Source organism: Protopterus annectens, chromosome 3.part1 (assembly GCF_019279795.1).
Source record: "Protopterus annectens isolate FY-2018-M chromosome 3.part1, PAN1.0, whole genome shotgun sequence".
NCBI lineage: Eukaryota > Metazoa > Chordata > Ceratodontiformes > Protopteridae > Protopterus > Protopterus annectens.
The window spans coordinates 1,823,922,918-1,823,933,551 of NC_056732.1; the positions used below are offsets into that span (position 1 = coordinate 1,823,922,918).

General features: G+C 39.6%; 1 protein-coding gene across 1 annotated transcript in view; it reads right to left on the minus strand.

Annotated features, from left to right (window-relative positions):
* The window catches only part of LOC122798708 (gastrula zinc finger protein XlCGF57.1-like), a 138,600-nt gene extending 131,617 nt beyond the window's left edge, over positions 1-6,983 (minus strand). The window contains exon 1 of the mRNA XM_044067803.1: positions 6,824-6,983. Coding sequence (XP_043923738.1) covers positions 6,824-6,835 — 12 coding nt within the window. The 5' untranslated portion in view covers positions 6,836-6,983. The remainder of the gene's footprint in view (positions 1-6,823) is intronic.
* Between the last annotated feature and the right edge of the window lie 3,651 nt (positions 6,984-10,634).

Here is a 10,634-nt window from a genome sequence, read left to right on the forward strand (position 1 = left end):
CATCAGAGGCTTTTTGTAGGTACTCTGCAGGAAGGAGATCTGCATATAGGGTGGTCAGTTTTAGTTTTTTAAGCAGGGATCAGATAAGTGAGGTAAAGACTGGTTGGAAACTTAAGGGGAGATGGGTAGTGGGTGAGGTTACAGCAGAATTAGTGCTTATGGGTGTTAGCTGGTTATCAAGGGTCTGGACAGTCTCCGTAAAAAAGCTGTTAAAGGTGTTAGCAATCTCTTCTGGAGATTTATGGGTAGAAGTGGAAGGGGTAGGAGTGGTGGAGTGTCCTGGATGGAGGAGTTTATTTACACCTGCCCAAAACTTTTGAGGTTTATTTTGATGTCTTTGTTGAAGATTATAATAGTATTTTTTTTGTCTAGCAGAATGGATTTTTTTGTGTCATTACGAAGCTGCCGATATCTTAATTGATCTAGAGCGTTTTTGGTGTCACACCAGGTGGCCCATATTTTATTTCTAAGTTTGATCTTTGATTTGGTATCCTTTGTAAGCCATGGTACAGCTTTTGTTTTAGTTCTAATGGTACGTGCGGGGGCATGTGAGTCAAGTATGGCAAAAAATTTAGTATTAAAGAACACTACAGCTTCATCAAGTGGCAGTCGTTTTTAGGACTGACCAGTTACATGCTTTTAGCTCATTTTGGAAGTTGGCGGGATTGAAGTTCTTATTGTTTCTAATTGTTTTGTAAGTGGGTTGGTGGGGATCAACAGTTTTATGTCTGATGATATAGGTTAGAGAGTCAGGTGAGGCCATCAGAGATGGTCCCACCTTTATACATATGGGGATGACTATTGATAAGTATCCACTCTAGGATGCTTTCTTTTTTAATGGGTTTACTGATCCTAGTGGGAGAGGATATTATTTGCATAAACCCGTATATATTTATATGGGTGGAAGGGGACTCTACGGAGTATGAGTTCCAGTCTATATTGAAATCTCCAAGCACAATGGTTTCCTGGGGGTAGGTGTTGGTCAACCAGTGGAGTATGTCTTCTAGGATGTTAGTGTTATTGCCTGGGGGAATATAAATGCAGGCAATATTTATATATTTGTTTTTGTTAATTTGTCTGTATGCATTAGTTATGTAAGAAATAATGCCTGACATGGTTCATAGGTAGGTACTAGGCTATCGGCCCAAGGGTCTACGTACGCCTAGCCAACAAGGTTCCCTGACTTACGCCACCCAAGAAAGTTAGTTATTTTCCTGTGCCACTGTTGAGCAGACACACAGAAGTGATCCCCGGGGTGTATTTCCTATTTCCCATCCACTCATCAAGATTTTTCTTGAAGAGTGCTAATGAAGACCTTTGCTTGACATAGATAGGTAGCCTGTTCCAGAGTATGGGAAGTCTCTGGGACAGGAATCTATCCCTCCAGCATGTCCTGTTTAATGTGGTGACAAGGTTTAGGTCCCTAGAGCATGTAGCTCGGAGGGATTGGGGTTTCTTTAGGTGTAGCATGCCCAACAGCTCTGGGTTTGACATAGCTTTATATGTTAGGAAGAGATCACCTCAGAGTAGGCGATATGCTACGGAGTAAAGCTGGAGTTTTTTGAGGCGGTCAGTGTAGGGCATTTGTTTAAGGCCAGTGATCCTCTTTGTGAGGTACTTCTGTGGCCTTTCCTGCTGCTGCAGATGTCTTGTGAGGTACATTCCAAAAGGGGCGTTCTACTCTACAATGGGCCTAATGAGTGTCGAGTAGAGAGGAACAATTACCTCTTTTTTCCTGGAGGATAGCCCTTTTACGATGAGGTGTGCCACGTAGAAGGACTTCCTGACTATTGTGGTGATGTGACTATCAAAGGAGAGACTACTGTCCACCTGGGTCCCAAGGTCTCTTATCACGCATTTAGTGTTAAGTAGATTGCTGCCAATGTGGTAGTTTATGGGTACAGAGTTTTTACTAAAGGGGATGACACTGCATTTTTTGGCATTGAGCTTGAGGCCATGGCTCTGACACCAGACATCTGTCTCAGCGAGGCCCTTCTGTAGGATGTCCACATCATTTGGGGACTTGACTATGGCTCCTAGTTTGCAGTCATCTGCGAACTTCGTTAGCCAGAGGCCTTCTGTGTTAGCCTGTATTTCAGAGAAGTAGATACCAAACAGGAGAGGTCCCAGGACAGAACCCTGTGGTACTCCACTTGTCACTGCTTTGAGGTCAGATTTGGAGTCTGCAAGTTTTACAGTGTGGGTTCTGTCAGTGAGCCAGTTGGCAACCCATCTTGGTGAGTATTACTAGGGAAATAACAGACTGATGGCCTCTTTACCACTGAGAGAGCTGTTATTTTTTGTATAACACCCACCCTGGAGGGCATTATTGTGGTTAGATAATACATTTTTATTAGTATATTCATTTTTTATATTTCTGATGTAAAATAGCTCCTCCACCAACTTTTTCAAAGTTGATGGAGCATATGTAATTGTTGCTGGAGGAAGTAATGCATAAAAAGTGTAACTTATGTAAATCTGTAAGGTCTATGTACAGATACACAGAAACATGCCAAGAAATTACAAGCACATTCCTGACTGAATACACCAACGACGTCTCATTCTGATGAAACGAATGAAAAAAATTCATATGCTGCAAGCCCTTGCAACTCTCCTTGCTCCCCATGCCACTCAACTGTCCGTTATTTTGCCTCATATTTTTGCTCTGTCCCTCACTGAGGTTTACAATTAGTCAGTAAAGCCAGAAACTCCAATTTCATACTTCTTGCTGTCCACACAATGTGTGCTGCTGGAATGCTTCTATTGCTATTTCGTTTTTATATTTACAACATATAGATATAAAGGAGTGAGACAGTATTGTTGAATTTAGGTCTCTGTCACTTACTGTTGTTGAATGTCGAGAATTCTTGATGCTCTCTCCCCCTCTTTCATATATAGACACGCGCGCACACATACACAAACACACATACATGCGCGCACACACACATTTTTCCACCTTGCTAAATGTGGCTTTTCTAGCAGTGTTTAGTAATGGGAAATTAAAACGGCAAGTTGTTATAACTGCTGATGAAGTTACTTTTGCATAGTTGAGAGTGTTAAATTTATTTTCTTATTATGTATTTTTTTCTACTGTACCCACATTAAACAGCAAAGCTGTATTTAGTGAAAGTAAAAATATGGCGACCGCTTGCCTTATTTCTATCTGTGCTTCACAGCAGCTTAATATGCTGTCATAACGTGGTAAGTATGTTTTTTACCAGGTGCTATCTGTACATTAATACCCTGTCGGAGAATGTCATTCTCCATTAGGGTATCAATGCAGGTATTGCTCATTATCTGCATTGACTTAATAGAGTGAGTCTATCACACAGTGCTTAGCAGAGTGAATTAATTTAACCAATGCAGTTTTGTGCTGTGAACTAACTGAGTTGTAGGTTCATAGGCAATTACTAGGGTAGATGACATTGCAGGTCATTTTAAACCTAGCTGGTTTCCCTTTTAGTGCTCAAAATAATCTATCCCATTTGGTTAAAGGATTGTCCTTACCCATCTCTTGACTGATAATTATATATTACCTCTAATAAGAACAACTGGAATCTTACCATAGATAATTTGATTAGACCCATGAATGAGATAAAGCATTTATGAACTGCATCTGTCCATTGGCAGTACAGGGATCATTTCTGGGGTAAATTTTCCATTTCTCCTTCATAGATCTAAGTTGTGCTTAAAAATTGACTGGGTTATACTTTCTTTTATGTGGATGGGGAGTCTGTTCCACAGCAGAAGTGTCCTCTGCAAAATATACCCGGTCCCGCCAAACCATTCTGCTGATGTTGCCGAAGAGGTTTATATCTCTAGACAGAGTATTTCTTATGCCATTTGACTTGCTGTTGTGGAGTAAATCCATCAGTAATGGGTTGGAGAATGCATTGTATACCAGACACAGGTCACCTTTTAACAGTCTGAAGGATACCAAATATAGTGACAGGACTTTCAGTCGGTCCATGTATGACATATTGTTTAGGCCTTGTATCCTTTTAGTATGGTACCTCTGTGAGCATAGCAGTTACTGCATGGGTCTGGACAGATACAGGCTAAAGGGGGCATTATATCCAGTTACTGGCATACTGAGGTCTGAGAAAAGGGGGGGGTAAGGACATCCCCAGATCTAGACACAATCTCCTTGTTTATAAGTTGTGCAATACAGAAATACTTTCTTACAATAGATACATTTGGACCATACATGTATGTATATTTATATTAAACTATGTTTTCCATAAAGAAAAAAGCAACATCTGAATGCATTAAATTGCAAGAGGTTGGGGAGGAACACTATACTGAGGTGTTTTTTTTAACAACCACACATTACAAATTCTAAAACAAGATTTCAGATCTGCAAATGAGAACACGGCGAGTCAGTCAACATACAAAGAATGTTTATATTTGATCTTCAGTGAATGTTTGCATATAGTTTGCACTTCACAGAAACATTATTATACAACAATGAAATCTGTTGTGGAGGTCTGAACAGTAAACATAACATGTATTAGGTCACCATTAGAATATATAGTGCCTAGCCCATATGTTCTGAGGAAAAGCAAAAGAGACAACACTAGTCACTAAACAAGGAAAAACAGTCATACCTGACAGAAGGAGAAAGTTTAATAAAACAGGAAAAGAAAAGAAAGCGCAGTATCATAGGAAAAGGTGATCAACATGATAGGAAATGTATGTCCATAGTCAATAATGTGATCTGGCATAATGGTTAAGGTCTTTCACCTCATAGAGGGAAGGTACAAGGTTCGATTCTGACCCCAGGTTTTTGGCAAGGCTTAAAGTGGCTCTTCAGAGCAGTTATACTAGTATTTACCTGTGAACTCTATACTCAGTAGTAATGTATTATAGTGATAACAGAACCTGGAAATGCCAAGTATTATAGTTTAAATTCAGGAAAAGTAGGAAGAGAAGGTCAAACACAACATGCTCCAACCCAATCTTCTGAGAAGATTGAAAAGGGTTACTTAGCTCAGTCGGACAAACCTGGTCAACAAATGTAAAATAAATAAATAAATAAATAAATAAATAAATAAATATATGCACCAGTTTTTAAATAAACCAGTCCTAAATCTACAAAACTATCCGCAAAAACCACACTGAGTAGCATGATTCAAGAGTACTACTGCTGAAGTCTTTGAAAAACCTTGTTTCACTTTGACATGTTGAATTACTGAACAACTCTTACTTATGGGGTAAAACAGCCACAGGTCAGTGGATCTCTACTTACACCATCCTCACTGCAAGACTGTTTATGAGGAAGAGTCAAGTTTGGGTTAAACTGTAAAATGGCACCAAATTCAGTAGCAAACCCATCCAAGATGCACTCTCTTTTTTCACATGTAACTGTGATGCAGACATGAGCAAATACCCTACAACATTTACCTGTCATGTTTAGAGCTACACACAATCAAATATGCAAAACTTTAAATGCAGATGTAGTGCCTTTAGTCACCTACACAGTTTTTCCAGTATTTGACGGGACCCTCAGCAATTGAACTTGTCAATTTCAAAATCATTTCAGAATGCAATTAATTTTGCAACTAGTACAGAGGTTAAGCAGAGTAGTAAACCCCTACATGCTCTACCAGCATATGCAACTTTATTTACTACTACTCCCAAGTCCATTCTGTGTGAATGGTAACCTACATACATCACACGTGGGGGGGGGGGTACTGCCCCCTCAACCCTCTCTATTTTCACCTTTCAGTTTCAAAAGAATTACATTACATAATCTGCAGTATCTAAGAAAGCAGACATTTTTGTATATGGACTTCCCTCACTGACTTTACATAGATTATAACTGGCGTAGATACAGTATGTGACATATGGGAGGATGTCTTTTGGGGGCTGGATTATTCTACATTGCAAGTAGGTCAGTATTTTTAGTATTTACTGCATGGTATTTCCTTTGTACAAAGAGAGTGACATCTAAAAGTCATCCATTCCTGTCAATCACCTTACCTATGTCCAAACCTGAGGGAAAGTACGGTGTGAGTCTACATTATGATACAGTTCAGATAAAATAAGAACAAAAGTAATAATTTGTAGATCTGAGAAAAAAAAAAAAAAACAGTGTAGTAACAAATTCCATTTCTGCCAAACATCCGCAAAAGCGTTCTTACAGTCTACTAAATATCTTCAATTCTTAGTACAGGATGCTATAAAGTCTTAAACAGTTCAGGAAATCAAGGAACGCAGCTCTTTGTAACTCAGAATTCCTCACTCATAACATCACACACTCCAGTTCCTCTTCCACCTCCAGAAGCACAAACTGCACATTTTGCAAGCAATACTTTTTAGGCATCATAAAGTCAAGAAAGACATCTTCATATGAGTTTTCTCTAAGAGACAGTGAAAAAGCTTACTTATACCTGCAACTTGTACATCTTTGTAGTACACAATACATCGCTGGGAGATATATAACTTAACAATTCACAGAAAACCATTTCCACTACAGCTCCCAGTGCACTCATCATCACTTACTACCAAAGTCAGGATTCTAGTTCTGTCCTCATCAGCACAAACTCTGTACTTCACAAACACCAGAATATGCTACCCTTTACATTTCAGGATTACAGTAGCAAAGGATATTTAATTCACAAAAATATGTTCCTCTGGCTGCTCTCTGTAGCTCAGAATTCATTTTCCTTGGTTTGATGCTCTCTTTTCCACCCTGCTACCCCAACAAGCCAGTTACACTTATCATACAATTAGCCCAACTGCCCTTGCAGTATGCAGTTCGAAGAACAAAAACTATCTGTTCACAGAATGCAGGTTTTGTTATCAGTTCACAAATACTTACCTCAAACTTCATTATGCTATTTCAGTCTCCAGGTCCTAAATGCAAAAGCTAAGGACCACCAGAGAAATACGAAACAATCACAGAAATATAAATATCTCTCAAGACTTTCTGTACCAATATCAAGGCATGTCTCCAAAACCTTTTCAGGAAGCTAACTTTAGTTCCTGTTCATCTCTGAAATGAGTCCCTGCTGCATGATATCTGATTAATATTCATGACATAAATCTGTGAGGAAACAGCAGAAGGAGGGGTTTATTTAAATATTTAATAAGATAGGCTGGTGCATCCAGTTTTCATCTTACACTGCTGAGGAATATGAATTCATACTGCACAGAGTTTAGAGGAAGCAGTTCTTCACAGTTATACGGTCTTTCAAATAGCCATTATATACATTATTTTTTGTAAAATGTGCCTTACATTTTAATAGCAATGTTGTCACTTTTTTCCCAGGGTATTGCCAGATCAAGGACCAGTTTGATTAGGTACCACAAAGTCAAAATGAAGATGCAGTGTACAAAAGTGGATCAGGAGTACTGTTCAGTTTTTGTAACACATGATAAGAAAATGTTCACTGCCTCTGTGACAGCTGAGGTGCAGCCGTACGATAAGTTACATTAGGAATACTACAGCACAGGAATGTTGTTACACACTTTTCTTCAGGGGTGCAGCCATACATTAAGTTATATTAGGAATACTACAACACACGGATGTTGTTACTTTTCTTCAGTTAGTTCTGGTAATAGAAACATAGATTCTGGCAGCAGATAATGGATGTTATTGCAAGGTGACATAGGGATGAGTTAGAATGTCGGTATAAAGTTCTAGAGGTGAAAATGCAAACGTGCATTATAGAAGTATAAAGATTAATTGGAAGAGCAGCACAATGTAGCAAGTGTAAGGGAAAGTAATTTAAAGACGTTAATAAGAGGTGATCAGTAGTATGATTAAGGCAGTGCTGTTTAAATGTGAGGTGGGGGTAGAAAAGTAAAAGGAGGAGGAAACATTACAGTGAGGAGGGAATACAGTGGTATGATGATGTGATATAAGTCTGCCATAGAGGGAAGATCAAATAGGATGGCTGTGACGTGAATGATTGGATGTAGGCAAGGAGTGGGCGGGGTTTCGGAAGTATAAATGTAGTTGTAGTGGGTACAGGTGGGAAATGGGTGTAGGGTAGGGGAGTGGAGTGAGTCAGGGCACAACAAGGATGAACAGAGCAGCCCCCCCACCAATGCTGTTGTGAATTAAAAAAAAACAATCTACAGCTCCACCTAGAAGACACTTCAGTTCTATACATAAAAATAGTAAACATAAAGCAAATATGGACCAGATATTCTTGACAGGGACTGCTAGAAACTTAAATTTGGCAAGAGAACTAAAATTGCCATTTGTATAATCAGCAGGTTGAGGGATATTGTGGTTAGACTGAAATGTTGAGCGAAACAGTGGCTATGAAATGAATATAAGAGGGTAGCATCCACTACTAAGTTATTCATCAAATTAAGCAATAACATTAAGTTGTGGTAAGAGAAGGAAGTAAAAATAACAAGAACAATGTTAAAATGGAAACACTACACGGGTTAAGTATGGAGAGGAGTGTTGAGCTTCCACATTCATTTTAGTGTGGCAGGAAAAATTCCAGTAACTTGAAAGTAGGATAGAGAAATGAAAAACAAAAGTGTAGTCCCATGGTTCAGTTGCAAAAATGAAGTATAACACAGAGTGTCTGGGCCAGACAGGAAATGGATGCCATTTGCAGTGAATGGTGTGGATAATGATGTATGTTTATCCAGAATTTCTTTGAGGCCATCCAAAAGCCATTGTCAACGTTGTCTTCAGACACTTCCTGTGACCATGTCATCACTTTGGTCAGTGCCACAGTTGTCACCTTCCTGGCATTGCAATAGCTGTAGGACCGCTTACTACCATTGCAATAAGAGCTCCTTTCTTTAGCTTCTGTCCGAATGAAGTTTACAGTTTTAAATATCTTCATTATGTCATGCAAATAAACACAATCAAACCCAAAAATATGAGTAAAAACAAAGTAACAAATGCACAGCATACTTATATCGCCATGTTGTACAGAAGAAGTAGGACATGGAAAAGATATAAATAATTTAAATCGGATACTAAATCTTCTTCAGCTTCTGTTGCCTGGCTGTGTGACCCTGAGCAATTCACTTAACCAGACACCACTCCCAGGCTTATTATGAAAATTGTCCATGGAGATCAATGGTCTACCCTGGAAAACAAACAAATAAATACAAATAAAATAACTAAATAATAGGGGTCTATATTAGAAGACCGAAGATGCATTATTTTGAATGCATCTTGGTCGAACTGAAAAGGCTGAAAATGCAAAATATTGAAGATTCATAGGTTGGTACTAGGCTATCGGCCCTAGGGCCTATACAAACCTAGCCATAACAATTCCCTGGCTATTTCTTCCCACACTATTTACTTCCTGGACCCCTGTCTAGCAGGGCGACTGATGTGATCCCCGGGGTGAATTTCCTTTCTCCCATCCAATCGTCAAGGTTCCTTTTGAAGAGGGCCAAAGAGGCGTTCTGCTTGACATGTATGGGCAGTCTATTCCAGAGTCTGGGGAGTCTCTAGGTCAGGAATCTATCCCTCCAGCATGTTTTGTTTATTGTGATGACAAGGTTTAGATCCCTGGAGCGTGTGGCTCTGAGGGATTGGGATTTCTTTAAGTGTAGCATGTACAACAGCTCTGGGTTTGACATGGCCTTGTATGTTAAGCAGAGATCGCCTCTGAGTAGACAATATGTGACAGAGTACAGCTGGAAGTTTTTAAGGCGGTCAGTATAGGGCATCTGCTTTAGGCCTGTGATTCTTTTAGTGAGGTATTTCTACGGCCTTTCCAGTTGTTGCAGGTGTCTTGAGAGGTACATACCAAATGGGGCATTGTATTCTATAATGGGTCTAATGAGGGATGAGTACAGTAGGACAATGACCTCCTTTTTTCTGGATGAAAAGCCCTTACTGATGAGGTTTGCCACATAGAAGGATATCCTGACTGTTGTGGCGATATAGTTATTGAAGGTGAGACCACTGTCCACCTGTGTCGCTAAGTCTCTTATCACACTTTTGGTGTTTAGTGTACTGCCACCTATGTGGTAATTCACGGGTACATGTTTTTTCCCAAAGGGGATAACTATACATTTCTTGACATTGAGCTTGAGCCCATGGCTCTGGCACCAAGCATCTGTTTCTGTAAGGCCCTTTTGTAGAGTATCCACATCATTTGAAGATTCAATAATGGCTCCCAGTTTACAGTCATCTGCGAACTTTGTTAGCCAGAGTCCCTTAGTATTGGCCTGTACTTCAGAGAAGTAGATGCCAAACAAGAGTGATCCCAGGACTGAACCCAGAGCTTCCCTGGGAAAGAATTTGCTTGGCCGCTTCGGTACTTTGCCGTTTTTGGCACTGTAGTGCAGTCTCGGAGTTGGTATATTTAAGTAGGGGGAGGTGCAGCTCCCCCCACATCGGGGGGGTGTGGGGGTGAAGGCCCCCACTTAATGTATTGTTTGAAATTGAGTTTTATTTTATTTTTTTCTGTTGGAACAGCGATTGTTTTTTTCCCTTGGAAAAAAATCGCTGTTCTGACACTTCGAAATTGTAAGCTTTCGCTTACATAGGGTCGATCAATCACTGTTCACTTTTTTAAGCATTTGGTGATTTAATATAGACCCAATAACAGCAGTGTTCTGACTGAGGATTCTGCTCCAAAATATCCTAACATTAAGGTTAGTATTTCTCCTTCTACAGTGGATAATGATTTCAAAAATTC